This window comes from Panthera pardus, unplaced genomic scaffold (genome assembly GCF_024362965.1).
Source record: "Panthera pardus isolate Hobbes unplaced genomic scaffold, ASM2436296v1 HiC_scaffold_10, whole genome shotgun sequence".
Taxonomy (NCBI): domain Eukaryota; kingdom Metazoa; phylum Chordata; class Mammalia; order Carnivora; family Felidae; genus Panthera; species Panthera pardus.
Genome location: NW_026526655.1, coordinates 50,681,902 through 50,703,497, shown reverse-complemented (window position 1 = coordinate 50,703,497; position 21,596 = coordinate 50,681,902). Strand labels below are relative to the sequence as shown.

General features: G+C 36.9%; 1 protein-coding gene across 1 annotated transcript; it reads left to right on the top strand.

The window, feature by feature from the left end:
- The first annotated feature begins 1,201 nt into the window (after window positions 1–1,201).
- On the top strand, window positions 1,202–20,011 carry DUSP19 (dual specificity phosphatase 19). Its single transcript, XM_053907113.1, has 4 exons — window positions 1,202–1,602; window positions 7,788–7,834; window positions 15,571–15,723; window positions 18,948–20,011. Exons 1-4 carry the CDS (start codon window positions 1,377–1,379, stop codon window positions 19,158–19,160), a joined length of 639 nt encoding a protein of 212 aa, XP_053763088.1. The 5' UTR covers window positions 1,202–1,376; the 3' UTR covers window positions 19,161–20,011.
- The last annotated feature ends 1,585 nt before the right edge of the window (window positions 20,012–21,596 follow it).

Here is a 21,596-nt window from a genome sequence, read left to right as displayed (position 1 = left end):
TAGATGATTTTAATATTCATAATAGGCTTGTGGTGAGATCAAAGGGATAATGTGTGTAAAGCATCATTAAGCACCGATAGGTAACAGTGAGAATCTGAAAACTGCTTGCAAGCACAGTTCCTAACAAGTAGGAAGTGCTCGAGCGTTGATAGTTCTTTTATCATTGTATAATAAACATACGGAATAATGTGTGGTTAGAGTTGATTTTAATGAACCTGTGATTGTTTAAATGGTGCAAATCATTGCTTTCAGTTCTTCATTTTAGGGTGTCTTGTAGATAGCCTGGGCTTATAGCTCACTCTTCAACGGGGAGATTTGGTTTATTTTAATTCTACATCAGAAAAATTCAAAACAACAAAAAGTTTGATATGCAGTGTTGGAGAAGTTTTCATTAAGTGCAACTTCTTTACACATGTGTAAATACATTGTGTGTAAGCCCACTTAAAATTGCATTTTAAGTGGGATAATGCATTTTAAGTGGGATAAGGAAAATTCCTATTTAAAGTATTCTTGGGATTTCTTTTGCAAAACAAACCATCCTTTTGAAAGCAGAATCACCATTTCATAATTGATCTGTTTTGTAAATTTATGTTTGCATGCCCGGTTTTTTTTGGAAACTATGAATGGAAGACTTGAGGACATGCTTTATTTACAAAGAATGCATATCCACTGCATAAAGGTTCTACTGATGGTGAAAACAGGGGGAAAATTGGAAAACATATCTTAAGCTCCTCTCAATACAACAGTTCTTATGCAGCAAACGTTTTTCTTAGCAGTGATAGCATAAAATGTGCAAGACATAAGTGAAAAGTTACTTCTGACAGACATCCAGGCAGACAAGAGAAGCTATGCGAAGTAGAACTGTTTGCACTATGATTTCGCCCCTTCGTTAAAGCAGGAGCAATACCTACATCAGCCCTTTTTGTTCATGGTCACTATCACAAGTGACACCAACCAAACACAGCAGGAAAATCCCTGCTTTCAAATAGCGAGGAAATATCAGACGTCTCTCCAACTAAGTCTTCTATTTTACCGTTTTACGTGAAAAATAAAGCTAGATTTAAAAAGCAACAGTAAGAAATCTCTTAGCGAATTCCTTGAGACGGTAGAAGTAATGCTAATTTTCGGCTGACCGGAAGAAGAAACAGCATCCAATCGGGGCCCGTTTCTCAAAGGCCAATCAAACTTCACCTTACTTGCTGGTGCTGGGGAAAACGGACCTGGAGGTCTTTGTCTGCAGTGTGTGGCTGCTGTTACCTGAACAGGGTTGCACACCTGCGGCTCTATTTTTTCTCTGAGCGCTAAGGGACGAGCAGTTTGGCCTTTTCCACCGTTGGCTAGATTTGCTTGTATTGTTTCTAGCCACTGCTCATGTAATGCACTCCCTTAACCAGGAAATTAAAGCGTTCTCCCGGAATAATCTCAGGAAGCAATGTACCAGGGCGACAACGCTAACTGGAAAGAAAATTATAGAAACATGGAAAGATGCCAGAATTCATGTTGTGGAAGAAGTAGAGCCGAGCAGTGGGGGTAGTTGTGGTTATGTGCAGGACCTTAGCTTGGACCTGCATGTTGGTGTTATTAAGCCTTGGTTGCTCCTTGGTGAGTATATCGATTTGCCACTATCTCGTTGATTCTTTTTAGCCGTATTACTTTCTCATTCCCCCCACCCCGCCATGTGTAATATTCTGTTCTATCCGCTATCCTGCTGAAAAGTTGAAATGTTTCCTTTTTTAGATCTGGAACATCCATTAGCTGGCCAGTGATGTTTCTGCACCACAATCCATCCACAAGAAGCATAGATTCTGGTAGCACATGGCACCTGGTATCTGGATTTTAGAAAAGCTTTCATCCTGTTTTTTTACTTCTCTGGAGGGCAGCATGTTAATGTTGTATTTTCTTGGATTATAAATGAACATAGCCTTAAAAATCATCATATTAAACAGAATGTTTTAATTAGGTAAAACTACAAGTGGCAACGTTGTTAAGGTTATAGACAAGTTAATACTTGAAATAGCCAAGTGATTGTCATATGGAGTGCATGGCTCCTGTAGCCATATTAATCTATGTGCCTGTTTTTGGAGTGTTATGGGGAAATTGTGTTTTTATTTATAGCTATGAGCCTGATAGTTTTATGCTTTCTTGTATGATGGAGAATATTGTTTCCCTATACAAAGCATGGTCCACAAATAGCAAATGAAGCACAGTTATGAAAACACAAATTTGCTAGCTTGGAAGGATATGTTACGGTATTCTTTAAAAAAAAAAAATCAGCAGTGTGTTCAAGTAGGTGTTCATTTAGGAATGCAGAAATTAAGACTTGAAAAGATTAACCATTTCCCAGTATTTATGCAGCCAAGCCATTCTTGAGTAGAAGGAGCACTGTACTGGGAGTCAGAAATAGCTAGGTACTACTGTGAAGTGCACACAGCATCTCCTTTTAAAAACTCTCTGAATTAGGGATTATCAGCTCCATTTTACAGGTGGGAACTGGATTTAACAATGGTTAAGTAACTTCCACAAGGTAACATACCTAGTAAATAACAGAGCTGGGCATCAGGCTCAAGTCTGAGCCACTCCTGCTCTACATCATCATATAGATTGCCCCGGAGAGTCCAGGTTTTCAGTCCTGCTCTACCTCTTAATAGATGAACTAGCCCAAGTCATTTATTCTCTCTGGTCTTCCAAGAAACCATCTGTAAAACTGAAGTAAAGGTATCTGTTTCTCTCATAGGGCTGTCCTGAGGTTGTGAAGTTTTTGAAACAAACCAATGGCAGTATACATAGGATTTGTTATTGTGTTATGATTACATGAATTGCTGCATGAGCTATCTTTAACTTCAAATAAGTATCTCCAACCAGTTTCTGAAGCCCAGTGAAAAATTAAGGGATCATTTAGCAAGTCTGAAAGGTTCACTCAGGACTTGCACACCATATCTAGGAAAGAAAATATGCTCAGGTACATTTTTCAGTTATTTGCCTTCCATCGTAGTACCAATGGTTTAAAATACCTAGGGTAGAATTTTAAAATATTTCACTCTCACAAACTTTGTGATTTTTTTATCTAGACTTATCCAGAGTGAGCTGATCAAGGTAGTGTTCTCAGATTGGCGTTGGAACCCTTCCCACAATCCTGGGAGAGTTCTGGGAGAGACTTCTGAAACTAGTCCTTAATATGGTCTCCTCTTTGGGCCAGGAAATGGGATATTTTTGTCAGGTACAACCACCTTTCCTGTGAGAGGTAGATGGACCTTTTTCGGCCTAGTAACAAGTGCCTTATTCCTGAGGGACCCACGGATGATTACATCTTAACTTCTTCCACATGAATGATGCAGTGGTTGTGTCTGACCAGACTAGGTTTCTCTCTGGACATGGGGTTTGGTTCTATGTTGCTTCAAAGAGCTTTCTTTATCTCTTCAAGCATCACAACTCCCACACAGCACTATATGAAATTAACTTTTTTTGTTGTTGGGGAACTATAATCTTTTTCAGTTAGCTCATTAATTCAAACCAGCTTCCGCATTCCAAAAATCTTATATAGGCCCTTGATCTAACAGGTTGACAAAAAAGATCTTATTGAGCATTTATGTCCTAGGATTTGCAAATTATATTTTTACAACAAAATCACTAGGACTTTTCTTAAAACCAACTTAATTTTTAAAAGTAGAAAATTCCATTTCTCTTGGGTAGTTAAAAGTTACACATATTATTTGTTGTATACATTCTGTTAAGAAGTCCCTACCCTTCTCTTTAATTCTAGGTGAATATCTTAGGGTCCTTTATAAGGTTATGGAAATTTCTGATATTTAGGAAGCCCAATATTCTTCGGAGGTGGATAATACATTAAACTTGCATAGCTCTTTATTTTGTACAGTTCTTCCATAAATATTGTTATTTCATCCGCATAGTAATTTATGCTCTTGTTTCTATTCATTTATGGATGTTCACTCCTACAAATTTTCTCAAATAAAACATTTCTCTTTTGAATATCATTTATTTCCTTTTTCAATAATAATGCTTTTTCTTTTGGTTGGTTTTTGTGATGATGAAAATAGTGATTTATAAATTAAGACATACTACATCAGAATTTATACAATAGTTAGTATTTTCACTAAAAGAATCTTTTAAACAGAAACAGGATTCTGGAGATCTTAAGTAGCTATTTTTTATGATACATATGTTATGATTGCAAAACACTGAACTTGTTAGAAGTCCCAACTCCAATAGCATGTAATATATATCCTTTCTAAATTAGTTACCTCATCTTTATATTCCCATAATAATCCTTGGGCAAATAATGAATATTAGTGGCTTGTAAATATCAAGGTAAAATAACTGTAAATTGTTGTTATTGGCTCTCTTTGTTGTTTCTTATTCAACTTTTTAATTATTTTCAAAACTATCCTATAGTAAAGTTGACTTGGTATTCAGTGCTGTGAGGTGTTTTGTTTTTTTGTTTTTTTTTTTTTACTTCTGTGAGTTTTAACATAATTATGATTCATGTAGCCACTTTTATAATAATAAAATTCTTAAAATTTGTATTTGTTTTTAAAAATTAAGATATGCATAAAAGGATAACATTCTACTTTTTTAAAACAAAGGTTTAAGTAACACATTATCATAATATATGATTTACAGTGTTTATTTCTTTTAACCATGTGTTTTTCCAATAAGAGTTTACCACAGGACTGTAACACAAATCAACAACTTTAAATTGGAGGAAAGCTGATGTTTATATCTAGAATTTAGAGAGAATTAACTTGAACTGTAATACTAAGTATTAGATGAAAGCCAATTACCTGAAATCCATTTATGCTAACTAAAATTGTTTCCCCACACTATTAACACTAATATAATTTTCTTATTTGAAAAGGCAGAGCACAGAAGTTGTATTTTTTTTTTTTTTTTTTTTTTTTGGCTTCAAGAATACTAAATTTGTTTCAATATGGTTCATATTCTGGAAGGGACTTTCAAAATGGGATAGCTAATTCTGAAATATATAATCAACCTGTTCTGTTTGGTGTATGTTCAGTGGAAATGATCTAAGTATCCAGCTTTGATAAGTGTAATAATGATGGTTTAGGGTTCGAAGAAAGAATTTCATTTATTCATGTTTGGTTTTTTTTTTTTTTTGCTATTGAAAAGGCAGAGCACAGAAGTTGTATTTTTTTTTTTTTTTTTTTGGCTTCAAGAATACTAAATTTGTTTCAATATGGTTCATATTCTGGAAGGGACTTTCAAAATGGGATAGCTAATTCTGAAATATATAATCAACCTGTTCTGTTTGGTGTATGTTCAATGGAAATGATCTAAGTATCCAGCTTTGATAAGTGTAATAATGATGGTTTAGGGTTCGAAGAAAGAATTTCATTTATTCATGTTTGGTTTTTTTTTTTTTTTTTTGCTATTGTAAGAAATAGGCAGAGTGGAATTAATTATTATTTAAAAGATGATATGTATTTAATTTATTTGAAGCCATTTTTCCCCTGGAAGTGGTTAGGACTTCCTGCAGAAAATTGAGAAATTATTTTTTTAATTTAAGCATTTCAAATGTGTAGAAAATTACAGACAATAATATAACACCTGCATATCCACCATCCAGCTTTAACAGATATTAATATTTTGATAGGCTAACTTTTAAGTATAAAGTTAAATGTAGGCTCAGTAAGGAGCCCGCAAGTTTCCGATTACCAATTACCAGGGGAATACTGGCCAACCAGTGGATTTGCTGGCTTTTCAGCTACCTAAAATCACATAACAGAAGCTGGCAGATTCCCCAGATAGGTAAGGTAAGAAAAACATTGTTTATGGAAATGGATCCTAATCTAGAAAAGTAAAATACTTGAAATCTTTAAAAAAGAAATGCCCTATATTTTTCAATTGTGTAACTCACTTTATTTTAACTAATAATCTCATGTTTAAACTTGGTTATTAGCTAGAGTCATTTTCCAAGTTTGGTAGATATGGGGAGCCAACTTTAACAGGAAGAAGCTGTAAAAGGGGATAGCCCTATTGGTGCAGGGAATGTGGGTGGAATCTATAAACCCAGCAGTGTTTGCTCTAAGCTATTAGATATTCCTAAACCAGAGTCATTTTGTGGGTGTTTTTTTAACATCTTTTTTTAAGTTACAAAAGTAGTAGATATTGGGGTGCCTCAGAGTGGCTTAGTTGGTTAAGCATCTGACTCTTGATTTTGGCTCAGGTCATGATCTCACGGTTCTTGGGTTTGAGCTCCATGTTGGGCTCTGCTCTGACAGCACTGATCTCTCTGCCCCTCCCCTGCTCTCTCTGACTCTCAAAACAAATAAATATTAAAAAATCTTTTTTAAAGAAATAGACATGTAGAGTAAAAATACAAATGAGTGTAAAGAAGAAAATCACCTGTAATCCCACTATCAACATTTTGTTCTATATCCTTCCTGTTCATTTTTAGGCATATACATATTTTTTGTTTTCACAGAAATGGATGATGGTGTTTTGTAATATAATAGTATTATCACCTAATATGTTGAGAATATATTTCCATGCCATAAATATTCTTCTACATTCTTGTTTGTTTGTTTGTTTGTTTTAAGTAAACTCTGCTCTCAGCGTGGGGCTCAAACTCATGACTACAAGAGTCACATGCTTTACCAATGAGCCAGCCAGGTGCCTGAGCATTTTCATTTTAATGGGTGTATGTATTTAACTACATAATAGTATCATATTTTATTTAACCCAACCCCTATTATTAGGCTTTTTATTGTTTTTTACTCATTTTGAGGGTTTGGAGGTTTTTTTTTGTATTATAAACAATACTACAATGAACATCCTGATGGCTAACCTTTGCAACATCCAGGGCTTGCAAGAAATTGTTCGAAGTGAGATTTCAGAGTATGAGATATATACAAGATGAATATTTTGTAATGAGTAGTTCCAAATTGTCTTTTAGAAAGTTGGAATTAGGTCCTCCCAAGTTGCATTTTTTATTTTTTATTTTATTTATATATTTTTTATCTTAGAAAGAATGCATGAGCATGAGCCGAGGAGAGGGACAGAGGAAGAGAGAGAATTTTTTTTTTTAAATAATGTTTGTTTATTTTTGAGAGAGAGAGAGCACGCAAGTGGGGAGGGGGCAGAGAGAGGGAGACAGAGGATCCAAAGCAGGCTCTGTGCTGACAGCAGCAAGGCTGATGTGGTACTTGAACTAAAAAACCACGGCACCATGACCTGAGCTGAAGTCGGGCTCAACCAACTGAGCCACCCCGGTGCCCCATTTTTATTTTTATTTTTATTTTTTTAAATTTTTTTTTTTCAACGTTTTTTATTTATTTTTGGGACAGAGAGAGACAAAGCATGAACGGGGGAGGGGCAGAGAGAGAGGGAGACACAGAATCGGAAACAGGCTCCAGGCTCCGAGCCATCAGCCCAGAGCCTGACGCGGGGCTCGAACTCACGGACCGCGAGATCGTGACCTGGCTGAAGTCGGACACTTAACCGACTGCGCCATCCAGGCGCCCCTATTTTTAAAAATTATTTATTTGCTTATTTATTGAGAGATAGAATGAGAATCTTAAGCAGGCTCCACGCTGAGCACGGAACCTGACACAGGGTTCAATCCCATGACCCTGGGATCATGATCTGAGCCGAAATCAAGAGTCAGACATTCACCTGACTGAGCCATCCAGGTACTCTCCGAGTTGTATTTTTTAAAATAAATGAATAACTAACAGAATTCCTGCAAAACTTATATTAAAAGTCCGGATGATTATTTTCATGTTGAAGGTGATATGATTTATTTCTTATAGGGTCACAAGATGCTGCTCATGATCTGGATACTCTGAAAAAGCACAAGGTAAAAAAAATGCTTCAGGTCTGCAGCCATGTATAGAAAATATTTTAATTGTTACATTTGTTTTTTTTATTTTAATTTTAATTTTTTTGAATATATTAAATTTTTAAAAAATAATTACTATTATTTTCTAAATTTACATCCCAAGTTAGCATATAGTGCAACAATGATTTCAGGAGTAGATTCCTTAATACCTTTACCCATTTAGCCCATGCCCCCTCCCACTACTCCTCCAGTAACCCTCTGTTGTTCTCCATATTTATGAGTCTCTTCTGTTTTGTCCCCTCCCTGTTTTTGTATTATTTTTGCTTCCCTTCCCTTATGTTCATCTGTTTTGTATCTTAGATTTCTCACATGAATGAAGTCATATGATATTTATCTTTCTCTGACTAATTTAGCTTAGCATAATACCCTCCAGTTCCATCCACATAGTTGCAAATGGCAAGATTTCATTCTTTTTGATAGCTGAGTAATATTCCATTATATATATATATATATATATATATATATATATATACCACATCTTCTTTATCCTTTCATCTGTAGATGGACATTTGGGCTCCTTCCATACTTTGGGTGTGGTCAATAGTGCTGCTGTAAACGTTGGAGTTCATGTGCCCCTTTGAAACAGCATACCTGTATCCCTTGGATACACACCTACTAGTGCAATTGCTGGGTCGTAGGGTTGTTCTATTTTTAATTTTTCGAGGAACCTCCATACTGTTTTCCAGAGTGGCTGCACCAGTTTGCATTCCCATCAGCAGTGCAAAGGAGATCCTCTTTCTCCACATCCTCGCCAACATCTGTTGTTGCCTGAGTTGTTAGGGTTAGCCATTCTGACAGGTGTGAGGCGGTAGCTCATTGTGGTTTTGATTTGCATTTCCCTGATGATGAGTGATGTTGAGCATTTTTTCATGTGTCAGTTGGCCATCTGGATGTCTTCTTTGGAGAAGTGTCTATTCATGTCTTTTTCCCATTTCTTCAATGGATTATTTGTTTTCTGGGTGTTGAGTTGGATAAGTTTTTTATAGATTTTGGATACTAACCCTTTATCTGATAATGTCATTTGCAAATATCTTCTCGCATTCCATCAGTTGCCTTTTAGTTTTGCTGATTGTTTCTTTCACTGTGCAGAAGCTTTTTATTTTGATGGGGTCCCAGTATAGTTCATTTTTGCTTTTGTTTCCCTTGCCTCCAGAGACGTGTTGAGTAAGAAGTTGCAGCAGCTGAGGTCAAAGAGGTTTTTGCCTGCTTTCTCCTCTAGGATTTTTAAAAATTTTTATTAAAATTAATGTTTTTTATTTACTTTTGAGAGAGATAGACAGAGATAGAGACAGTGCAAGCAGGGGAGGGGCAGAGAGAGAGGGAGACACAGGATCTGAAGCAGGCTTTAGGCTTGGAACTGTCAGCACAGAGCCCAACAACGGGGCTCGAACTCAAGCCCACATGATCTCATGTGAGATCATGACCTGAGCCGAAGTCAGACACTTAGCTGGCTGAGCCACCCAGGCACACCTCTTCTCTAGGATTTTGATGGCTTCTTGTCTTATGTTTAGGTCTTTCATCCATTTTGAGTTTTTTTTGTTGTGTATGGTGTAAGAAAGTGGTCCAGGTTCGTTCTTCTGCATGTTGCTGTCCAGTTTTCCCAGCACCACTTGCTGAAGAGACTGTCTTTATTCCATTGGATATTCTTTCCTGCTTTGTCAAAGATAAGTTGACCATATATTTGTGGATCCATTTCTGGGTTCTCTATTCTGTTCCATTGATCTGAGTGTCTGTTCTTGTGCCAGTACCATACTGTCTTGATTACAGCTTTGTAATACAGCTTGAAGTCCAGGATTGTGATGCCTCCTGCTGTGGTTTTATTTTTCAAGATTGCTTTGGCTATTCGGGGTCTTTTCTGGTTCCATTCAAATTTTAGGATTGTTTGTTCTAGCTCTGTGAAGAATGCTGGTGTTATTTTGATAGGGATTGCATAATTGTTACATTTATTTAGGAAACTATTAGTCCATTTCAGAATTTAATTGGTAACATTCTGGCTGTCATTTTAATAAAGTTGCAAAAATTATTATACCTAATTAAAATATATGGATTTATAATTCATCTTTCCAATTTTATATTCTCTCAGTCTCCCTTCATGGACCCTCACGAACCTGACTTTGAGGCATGTTTTCTTGCCTCTGCTTATGTACTTCCTTTGTGTGGGATAGACTTTCCTCTCTTCTCATCCAAGACATACCCATGCCTGAGTCCCAACTCAAATACCACTTCTTCCCCAATGCCATTTTCCCCCACCCTTCCCACACAACTGATGTGATTTATTACTTATTTTAGCCCTCTATTTTGTCCAGCAGTGTTTTGGCATCATGGAATTGCTGTGGTTTATTAACATGAAGCTTCTGGAGCAGAGGGTAGAGGAGAGAACAACAAATAAGCACCTTCAGTCCAGGGTATAATGTGCTTTGATGGGGAAATGCAGGTGCTACTGGAGAGCATGTGAGATGATGCCCTCCATGTTTGGATTGAGTTGGGTTGGGTAGGGGATTGTAAGGTCAGGGAAGTGATGAAAGAAGTGATATTGAAGTTTGCTCTGAATGGGGTGGGGAGGGAGCAGACAGAAAAGTGTTCAGGTAAGAGAAGTGGTTTGTGTGCAGCTCCAGAAGAGAAAGGCTGATGCTTTCAGAGACGGAAAAAAAGTTCAGTAACCCTGGAATAGAGAGTGACAAAGAAGGATACCAAGAAACAAGGCCAGGGATGTAAGCATGAATCAGATCACAAAAATCCATGTAAGCCTGGGTAAACTGTTGGACTTTATCCAAAAGTATGTGAAAGTCTTTACCCAGGGAAGTAACAGGATCAAATTTGCAGTTTAGAAAGGTTGCTTGGTAGAGGCCATGTGGAAAATAGAATCGGAGTGTTGCATAAACTAAAGATGGGAAGAGTAGTTACAAGGCAGTTGCAGTAATAGTTATAATAATAACTGGCTGACAAGAAGAGATAATAGCCTGGAATTGCATAAGGATATGAGAAGTACTGTGTTTCCTAACAGCATCCATCTTAGATCAATATTTTAACATAAGTAGGACAAGTTTCAGAGTCTTGTTTACACTAGCAAATTAATACTTCTCAAGAGAAAAAATGGAAACTAGAAAAAATGATAAAATTTATTCATTGGCAAATGTTTCATTATCTATCCCCTTTTATGATACACTAGTTCAAATTCACTTTCATCTGGTGATGTGAAGCAAGCAGGTGTTTAAAAGATCCTCCTAAGGTAAACTGACCAGGTGAATAGAGGGTTTATTGAAAAATTTAGTGACTCTACAAAACATGATTATTGATTTAAATGTGTGGCACATTTCAAAGGCATATTATTCTAAGACTTAAGTGCTATAATTAATAGAAATTCTTTTGAAGATCATTTCAGAAATTTCATTAGGAATTTCATTTTAATGTTTAGATATAGTAATAATAGTTGCTTTGTTAATAAGGTACCCAAGTGCTTGGTGTGTGTCCAACAAAGTACTATGGAAGATAGAAAACTGAAACATAAAACGTTCCAAGTTACTTATTGATGCATTGTTTATTAACAGCAAATCATTGACAAAAACTCACATGTTCATAGATAGGGAATTGGTTAAATAATAGTACACTCACACTACAGAACTATATAGCTATAAAAAAGAACACCAAAAAAAAAGAGTCTGTAAATACTAATCTAAAAAAAATTCCAGGACATTTATTTTTTATTTATTTATTTTTAATTTTTTTTATTCTTTATTTTTGAGAGACAGTGAGACTGAGTGTGAGTGGGGGAGGAACAGAGAGAGAAGGAGACACAGAATCTGAAACAGGCTCCAGGCTCTGAGCTGTCAGCACAGAGCCTGACGCAGGGCTTGAACTCACTAACCGTGAGATCATGACCTGAGCTGAAGTCGGATGCTTAACCGACTGAGCCACCCAGGCAACCCTTACTTACATTATCTATATCTATGTCTATGTCTATGTCTATGTCTATGTCTATGTCTATATCTATATCTATATCTATCTATAGATAGCATAGATAGCATATAGTGCAATAATGATTTCAGGAGTGGATTCCAGTGATTCATTCCCTATGTATAACACCCAGTGCTCATCCCAACAAGTGTCTTCCTTAATGCCCCTTACCCATTAAGCCCATTTCCTCACCTACAACCCCTCCAACAACCCCCAGTTTATTCTCTATATTTAAGAGTTTATGTTTTGCCCCCCTTTCTGTTTTCATATTATTTTTGCTTCCCTTCCCTTATGTTCATCTGTTTTGTATCTTAAATTCCACGTATGAGTGAAGTCATGATATTTTTCTTTCTCTGACTAATTTTGCTTAGCATAATACCCTTTAGTTCGATCCATGTAGTTGCAAATGGCAAGATTTCATTCTTTTTGATTGCTGAGTAATACTCCATTGTGTGTGTATGTACATACACATACCACATCTTCTTTATCCATTCATCAGTAGATGGACATTTGACCTTTTTCCATACTTTGGCTATTGTAGGTAGCGCTGCTATAAACATTGGGGTGCGTGTACCCCTTCAAAATAGCACACCTGTATCCCTTGGGTAAATAACTAGTAGTGTAATTCCTGGGTCGTAGGATAGTTATATATTTAATTTTTTGAGGAACCTCCATACTGTTTTCCAGAGTGGCTGCACCAGTTTGCATTCCCACCAGCAGTTGAGCACATATTTAAATGAGAGGAGAACCCAAGGTGTTGTCTTTGTGTAAGAAAGGGAATAAACAAATTTGCCTGAAGATGCTCTAAAAGAATATACAAGACGCCAACAAAGGTGGTTACCATTAAGGTAGGCGAAAACGGAGTAGATAGGGACAGGGTGAGAGCAAAACTTTGTTTCTTTTTTATAATGTTCTGATTTTTGAACCAGTTCACAATATGTAAGTTTACTAAAATTAGAAATAATAATGCCTATATGTGAGGATTAGGTGAGATAACTTATAGGCCTAGCATACATTAGGTTTGCAATAAAGTGGTTTTTCTTATTATCCCTATTACAAAGGGCATCCCAAGGGCAACCATTGTTAGGACCTCCATACCTACATTTTGGAAGTATGCTTAATTACTACAAAGGGTTTTAGGCTGGGTCCCCATCACCACCACCACCTGTGATTCAGTACAATTCTTTTCTATCAGGCCCAGTCAATACACATATAAATTGCACTTCCCAGCAGCTAAACTACCCAGGCATTGGTAATCCATAATATTTGTAAAGCACTTTTACCTTTCAAGAGGTTTTCCTAAGATTCTCATTTGGTTTTCTCCATAATCCTGTGAAGATACATAGGTAATAGGTAATAAGTTATATATATCTTATATTGTGTGTGTGTGTATATATATATATATATATATATATATATATACACAATTTATATATATAAATTTTATATGTAAATTTATATATATAAATTGTGTATATATATATATATGCACATTGTATGTATAGATACAATATATATATTGTATTTATATATATTGTATATATTATCCAGGGCAGAATCATATAATCCTGGTCAGAAGTACACTGGCAATGAGTGAGTTGACATAGACAAGACTTCACTGGGGAAAGCAGAAGGACATTTCAGACTTTATCTTCTAAAAATGTTCTTACCTTTCTAGTTTCTCCCATCTCATCTCTATATAAGAATGTCTCTTGAGTAGACATTTGAGGTTTTTTCTGTTGTCTGTCTTCTACAAGGCAGTTAGGTCAGTAAATGAATGGCCTGTGGCTCTGTCTTCATGGGGCCTAGCTCCCGGAATGTTTTAATCAATGCTCTTTGGGTTGGGAGGCACAGAAACCCCAGCAAGAAAAGAGAATGTGTGTATAGTAATTTAGGGGGAATCTCTGGAATCTGAGGGCAGAGACTGGCTGTGCTAGAGAATAGAAGGCTCTCCAAGATGGTCCCTCTCTGCTGCTGGCATCATGGCCCCTTTCTGCACAGGTATCTACTCTGTTCTTATTTAGGAGCAGAAATTCTTCAGCTTCTTTGGGCACATAATAGAAAGCAGCTATCTTAGACCTCTCAAGTTTGCGGACCATTCAGCTGTCTTATGTACCTATTTTAAATTTCTGAAAATAATTTGATCAGTGTTGTTTAAGTCTGGTGTCTGCCTCAATCTAGTTAGCTGTACTAGGTGGAGAAGTGGGGCGCTGCCAGAGCCATGTCTATGAGGGTAGTGGAGGCAAGAGAGGCAGAGCTGGAAGATACTCTAAAGTGTGTAAGGGGCACCTGGCTGGCTCAGTTGGTGGAATGTGCGGCTCTTGATCTCAGTATTGTGAGTTTGAGCCCCACTTTGGGTGTAGAGCTTATTTAAATAAATAAACTTTAAAATTTTTTTTTTAAACGTTTTATTTTTTTTTATTTTTTTATTTTTTTTTTTTCAACGTTTTTTTATTTATTTTTGGGACAGAGAGAGACAGAGCATGAACGGGGGAGGGGCAGAGAGAGAGGGAGACACAGAATCGGAAACAGGCTCCAGGCTCCGAGCCATCAGCCCAGAGCCTGATGCGGGGCTCGAACTCACGGACCGCGAGATCGTGACCTGGCTGAAGTCAGATGCTTAACCGACTGCGCCACCCAGGCGCCCCTAAACGTTTTATTTTTGAGACAGGGAGAGACAGAGCATGAACAGGGGAGGGTCAGAGAGAGGGAGACACAGAATCCGAAACAGGCTCCAGGCTCCGAGCTGTCAGCACAGAGCCCGACGCGGGGCTCGAACTCACAGACCACAAGATCATGACCTGAGCCGAAGTCGGCCGCCCAACCGACTGAGCCACCCAGGCACCCCTAAATAAATAAACCTTTAAAAAGTTTAAAAATTAAAAATAAAATACGTGTGAAATACATGAAAATATCGATATCAGGTAAAACCGAACACCCATGCTAAGAAAGAGAATATGGTGAGGCATGTCATGACAAGAAGCAGTGCCCTATTTTCTTGATCCATTTAACTTTTGGATTCTTTTAATTAACCTTCCACATGGCCCCTTCCATATGCTTGGTAGACTGTAGGAAAGGAGTTCAAATGCATAGATGGGTAGAAGGTTGCTTTTGTGGACCATTTGAAAGAAATGACCATCCTTTCAACCAGACTAATTCATTGGAGTCTCTAGGTTTGAGGCCCTGTGGCACTGACATTTTAAAAGTTAACTGGGTGATTCTAATGTGCAGCCACACTTGAGAACCGTCATACTACTAAAGAATATGAAGGAAAATCGGAAAATAATTATTGAAAAAGAAGTCTGTGTTATTGATGTACTTCCCTTAATCAAGTTTTTTATATGCATATTCATTGATTTATCCAACCAATATTTTAAGTACTTTTTGTGCTAAGGTCATTGCTCACACACAGTGCTTACTCATAATACTGAAGAAGCCAAACATGGTTTCTCCCCTCATGGAGTTTCTAGTACCATGAGGGAGACAAATAATGTCAAAGTGGTAAGAGCTATAATTAGGGCAAGTAGAGGGTGCTGTGAGAGTGTACAGAATTAGCCCTTCTGGTGAGGGATGAGGCAGTCAGAGGAAGCTTCCTGTAGGAAGTATTATTCAAGTGAGTCATGCTTAAGTTGTTTGTTTATTCTTATTACAAATCTCAACATCTCATTCTCTTTTTAATTAACCTAATTTTAATTCATTAGAGAATTTTTAAAAATCATCTTTTTTTTTTCCCCTTTAAGGTGACACATATTCTCAATGTTGCATATGGAGTTGAAAATACTTTCCTCAGTGACTTTATATATAAGAGTATTTCTATATTGGATCTGCCTGAAACCAATATCCTGTCTTATTTTCCAGAATGTTTTGAATTTATTGAACAAGCAAAAATGAAGGTAAGTTTTATTTTGATCCACAGTTCTTCAAAGACAGCAATTTTAAAATACAGGTCCATTATCTAAGCTTTATTCTTTTTCTGATTAATACATAGAGAACCATTATGAAATTTCCCCTCCAACAATCTTTTAACTCTTACAGCTGTTAGAGATAACTTATTTTTTAGTTTTTAAGTAATCTCAATACCCAACATGGGGCTTGAACTCATGATCCTGAGATCAAAAGTCACATGCTCTACTGACTGAGCCAGCCAGGAGTCACTCAATGAGTTACTCACTTTTAACCTTAATATATCATCTTCCTAGGGCTTCCTGAGAAATGTTAGGAGATAAAATTCTCCATTTACTGAATTTTCCTGTGTTTATGTTTACTTAGATTTCCTTTGATGGTTTATAACCACCTGCCGTATGGGATAGATACTAGTATTGTCCTTTTAGTGTATTTATGAAGATTAATATGCATTCATTTTTATGGCTGTGATAGGGATAGTGAATCTATGCATTTTTAACAATAGAAAATTATAGGATACTCCAGGACTAAATGTATTGCTTTACTGAGATTGTGTGAAAATGCTGATCAGAAGCTGTCCGTTGGTTCTCTGACTTTAAAAGACCAACAGATAATATAATACTTCAACATTGGTAATAGATCCCGGTCAAACTGGGCTTCTAAGTTAGCTGTTACCAGTAATTATACCTTGAAATGACACCATTTTTAGTTAGTATACAATTCTTACAAAATTTATGTGAGGTAAATAGATGGGAATGTAGAAGCACTTAGAAAAGTTTATTCTCCAAGAAGACCTAACACTTAATGACATGAACATTAGAATCCAGCTTAATTGAATTCTGGCTAATGATTTCCCTTCTACCTTTCTCCTCTCATTTCTCCGTCTCTCTCCCTTCCTTTTATTTAGTAATATTTAATGAACGCCTTACGTGCCCAGTACTATTCTAGGTACTTTCCTTTAGATTATCTGAAAAATGTAGAACTATTCACCTCTACCTTTCATCTTTGTTTAATAGCGGATATTTAGACTAAAGAAAACAAAGAGGTTTTCTAATTCAAGCCCTAATATTGGCCAGTGTTTTCTCTTATGAAAGATTTTATAGGGTCTAGATGATAACATTCCAGTGTGCCAGTTGATAGTGTCAGAAATAAAAATGATAATGTTTCTGTATTAGCTGCTTCTCTAAGGCGATGTGAGATAGGCCTTAAATGGTAAAAGAAAAATTTAGGCATAATCCATATTGATACTCATCATTAAAAGATACGTACATGTTGCAAGTAAAATGTGAAAAGGGTAATAGTTAATTAAAAGGGTCCTTTGCTTGGGTTTCCTAAAAAAACAGAACCTGAGGCAAAGATTAGTAGCTGATGCTTCATTTGAGAGAATCCATGGGTGGTGAAAGTGGGAAGAATGGGAATCGATTCAGGGACTGATGGGAAGCAGCACGAGATGGTGTGTTCACCCTACTGAGCACAGCCGCACAGTTGAGCTGACGGTGAAATAGCTGCGTGCTCAGCATGTATACCTGCTTTACCACGTAAGGCATCTCCAGGCAGGGAGTACAAAGGAACTGTACCTCAGTATAGACTTTGGGAGGGAAAGAAGAGAGAATTTATCTGCCTGGCTCTCTGTCAGCTCCTGTTTTCCCCTGGGGAAAAGTTTACCCATGGGATGGTAACTAATCCCACAGTTCCAGGTTACAGCACTCCTCCAGCAGCTGCCTTGAAGCCAAATTCAGTGGCCTGTGGTGTAACTTTTCATCCAAGTTCAGAAGCAGCAAGAGAATCCAGAACTTGGGGTGTACTTGTCTATGCAGAGACGATAATAGGGAAGAGCCAGGCCTTCTTAGGCAAGCAAAACTCATTAGGCCTAAGGGGGTGGTTCCACAGAAGTGGAGGCTGAGATGGAGCAAGCTTGGGGCCCATGAGATAATAACACTAAGAGAATCTGAGGAGGTACCTAAAATGTTTCTGCTACAAGATGTATTAGAATTCCACAATTTGTTCCAATCTCTCAAGCGTTATATCTTACACCACAGTTGTAACCTCAGCCAATATTTCCTTACCCTGAAAATTCTTTACTGTTTAGATTAATACTTTTTAGTTTCAGCATTAGCATTCTTGAATTTTCTTCATTTTTGTTTTTCTGGAAGAGATCTTTTCATAACCTTGTCTGTTGTATATGCAGGTTTTATTAAATGTGATTACTCAATGAGTTGCGTATTTCAAAACTACCTTTCTAGGCCATAGTTTCTTGTTTTATCTTTTTATACACAGCTGCCAGATGGAATCTCTTCTATTTCCCCATGTCCTTCCTCATTCTGTAGTTGTAAAACCCTGTTGTTTGGTTTCTCTGTCTTCCTCTATCTCTGACCCCAACATCAGTTGTTAGGTATATGCCTTAAGTAACAGAAATACACATGAGAGGAAAGTAGCAGGGTAACTTCTATAGCCTCAGGAGTTCTTTTATGAAAATTTACTTGTCTTCCCCCCTTTTTTTAAGGTGTAAAAGGTTTTGTTTGTTAATATGGAAATGTGTTATTTGATATTCCATGTTTACTTTATTACTCATTTTATAAGATGGGATTTCAAAGACATGATGTAAATAAGGTATGTCACTGTAGAAAAATTGGAAAATACAGATAAGTAGAAATTCGCCCTACTTAAATCATTTAGACATAACTACTGTTAGCAGTTTGGGAAATTTTTTTATATATCAGAAGACTCACTTAAAAAAGACCTACACTTGGCTCAGTTAATCTGCCAACAAATATTAATTACTTATTCTGAGAAGATATGAAAGATACATAGTGCTTCCCTCAAGGAGCTTGCAATCTAGTTGAAAAGCTACTCCTAACAGCACGAGAACACAGAACACGTGATAAAACAGGTACACTGTCCCACAATTCCTGTCTGCCCATGGCAAAATGGTGATTCAAATTTTTAAGAGAACACTTCCTTCTTATCAGAACAAAATTAATTTATTTTCTTAGCAAACATTTATGGAATATCCACTATGTGCCTAAAATTGATTAATTGATTATTCCATTCATTGCTCACAATGAATTGTATTTTGGTAATTGAATATGTTGAATCAAGCAAATTGATAAAATGAATATTTTTATTTTATAATTTCAAGTAGTATAAGAATGTGCAACTGATTTAACAACTTTCTAGGTGAATAATGAAGATTTTTGATTGATTTTTATTGCAGGATGGCGTGGTTCTTGTTCATTGTAATGCAGGAGTTTCCAGGGCTGCTGCAATTGTAATAGGTTTCCTGATGAATTCTGAAGAAATTTCGTTCATCAGTGCTTTTTCTTTGGTGAAAAATGCAAGGCCTTCCATATGTCCAAATGCGGGCTTCATGGAGCAGCTTCGTACATACCAAGAGGGCAAGGAAAGCAATGAGTGTGACAACATATAGGAATTAGAAAAGGGTGACAGTTCATGAGTTACATTCCAGCAGATAATGGACAACTGTAATTTCTGAACTGGCCCCCACAGCCACCTGTCCCCATTTTTGAAGAGTAGACTAGTAAAAACTTCCTTTTGTCTTGCGTTTTTCAAGTGGAAGTGGAGGTTAATTGATTGTCTTGAGCTAGTGTACAAATATGTTTTTAAATCATGTCATGTTTTCCTTGGTATTATAATGTGGGATTGGATGCTTCTTTGATTTGCTAAGAGGAAATAATGTATTACCAATTATTGGTTTCTGTAGAAGAAGAAGGTTTACATTTGAAATCTTTATTAGAGCATGAAAAGATTAAATCAGTTGATGAAGACTTTTAGTATTTTTCTATGCCAGCAACCACTTCCATGAAGGGAAAAACTTGAAGTGCTACTTGACTTACTATTTCAGAGGGAGGTAAATTTCTATGTAAAGAATTTGGGATTAAAAACTAATATCTTAAACCTCCCAAAAGAGATAACCAAAATCTGAAGGTTGACACAATATAGGCATACTTCGTTTTATTGCGCTTCACTTTATTGTGCTTCGCAGACGATTTGTATTTTAGAAATCGAGAGTGGTAACCCTGCATCAAAGAAGTCTTTGGGCACCATTTTCCCAGCAGCATTTGCTCACTTTGTATCTCTGTATTGCATTTTGGTAAATCTCACAATGTTTCAAATTTGTTCATTATAATTGTATTTGTTATGGTGATCTGTGATCAGTGATCTTTGATGTTACTGTTGTAATTGTTTGGGGGGGGGGTGCCATGAACCATGCCTCTGTAATATGGTGAACTTAATTGATAAATACTGCATGTGACGTAACTGTTCTACCAGTTGGCCCTTCCCCCATCTCTCCTTCTTGGGCCTCCCTATTTCCTGAGACACAACAATATTGAAATTAGGCCAATTAATAATCCTACAATGGCCTCTAAGTGCTCAAGTGAAAGGAAGAGTCGCATGTCTCTCACTTTAAATCAAAAGCTAGAAATGATTAAGCTTAGTGAGGAAGGCATGTCGAAAGCGGAGATAGGTCGGAAACTAGGCCTCTTGCGCCAAACTGTTAGCCAGGTTGTAAATGCAAAGGATAAGTTCTTGAAAGAAATTAAAAGTGGTACTCCAGTGAACACGCGAATGATAAGAAAGCGAAACAGCCTTATTGCGGATATGGAGAAAGTTTTAGTGGTCTGGATAGAAGATCAAACCACCCACAACATTCCCTTGAGCCAGAGCCTAATCCAGAGCAAGGCCTTAACTCTCTTCAATTCTATGAAGGCCGAGAGAGGTGAGGAAGCTGCAGAAGAAAAGTTTGAAGCTAGCAGAGGTTGGTTCATGAGGTTTAAGGAAAGAAGCCGTCTCTGTAACATAAAAGTACAAGGTGAAATAGCAAATACTGATGTAGAAACCGCAGCAAGTTATCCAGAAGATCTATCTAAGATCATTAACGAAGGTGGCTACACTAAACAACAGATTTTCAATGTAGATGAAACAGCCTTATATTGGAAGAAGATGCCATCTAGGACTTTCATAGCTAGAGAAGAGAAGTCAATGCCTGGCTTCAAAGCTTCAAAGGACAGGCTGACTCTCCTGTTAGGGGCTAATGCAGCTGGTGACTTTAAGTTGAAGCCAATGCTCATTTATCATTCTGAAAATCCTAGGGCCCTTAAGAATTATGCTAAATCTACCCTGCCTGTCCTCTATAAATGGAACAACAGAGCCTGCATGACAGCACATCTGTTTACAACATGGTTTACTGAATATTTTAAGCCCACAGTTGAGAACTACTGTTCAGAAAAAAAGATTCCTTTCAAAATATTATTGCTCATTGACAATGCACCTGGTCACCCAAGAGCTCTGATGGAGATGTACAACGAGATTAATGTTGTTTTCATGCCTGCTAACTCAACATCTATTCTCCAGCCCATGGATCAAGGAGTCATTTCAACTTTCAAGTCTTATTATTTAAGAAATACATTTCGTAAGGCTATAGCTGCCATAGATAGTGATTCCTCTGATGGATCTGGGCAAAGTAAATTGAAAACCTTCTGGAAAGGATTCACCATTCTAGATGCCATTAAGAACATTCGTGATTCATGGGAAGAGGTCAAAATATCAACACTAACAGGAGTTTGGAAGAAGTTGATTCCATCCCTCATGGATGACTTTGAAGGGTTTAAGACTTCAGTGGATGAAGTAACTGCAGATGTGGTAAAAATAGCCAAAGAATTAGAATTAGAAGTGGAGCCTGAAGATGTGACTGAATTGTTGCAATCTCATGATAAAACTGTAATGGATGAGGAATTACTTCCTATGGATGAGCCAAGAAAGTGGTTTCTTGAGATGGAATCTACTCCTGGTGAAGATGATGTAAAGATTGTTGAAATGACAACGAAGGATTTAGAATATTACA

Excerpts from the sequence above, each read along its gene's own strand:
- DUSP19 (XM_053907113.1), top strand. The coding sequence starts at position 1,377 with ATGCACTCCCTTAACCAGGAAATTAAAGCGTTCTCCCGGAATAATCTC. Across the intron at positions 1,603-7,787 it reads TAAGCCTTGGTTGCTCCTTG|GGTCACAAGATGCTGCTCAT; the intron begins GTGAGTATATCG and ends TATTTCTTATAG. Across the intron at positions 7,835-15,570 it reads ATACTCTGAAAAAGCACAAG|GTGACACATATTCTCAATGT; the intron begins GTAAAAAAAATG and ends TTCCCCTTTAAG.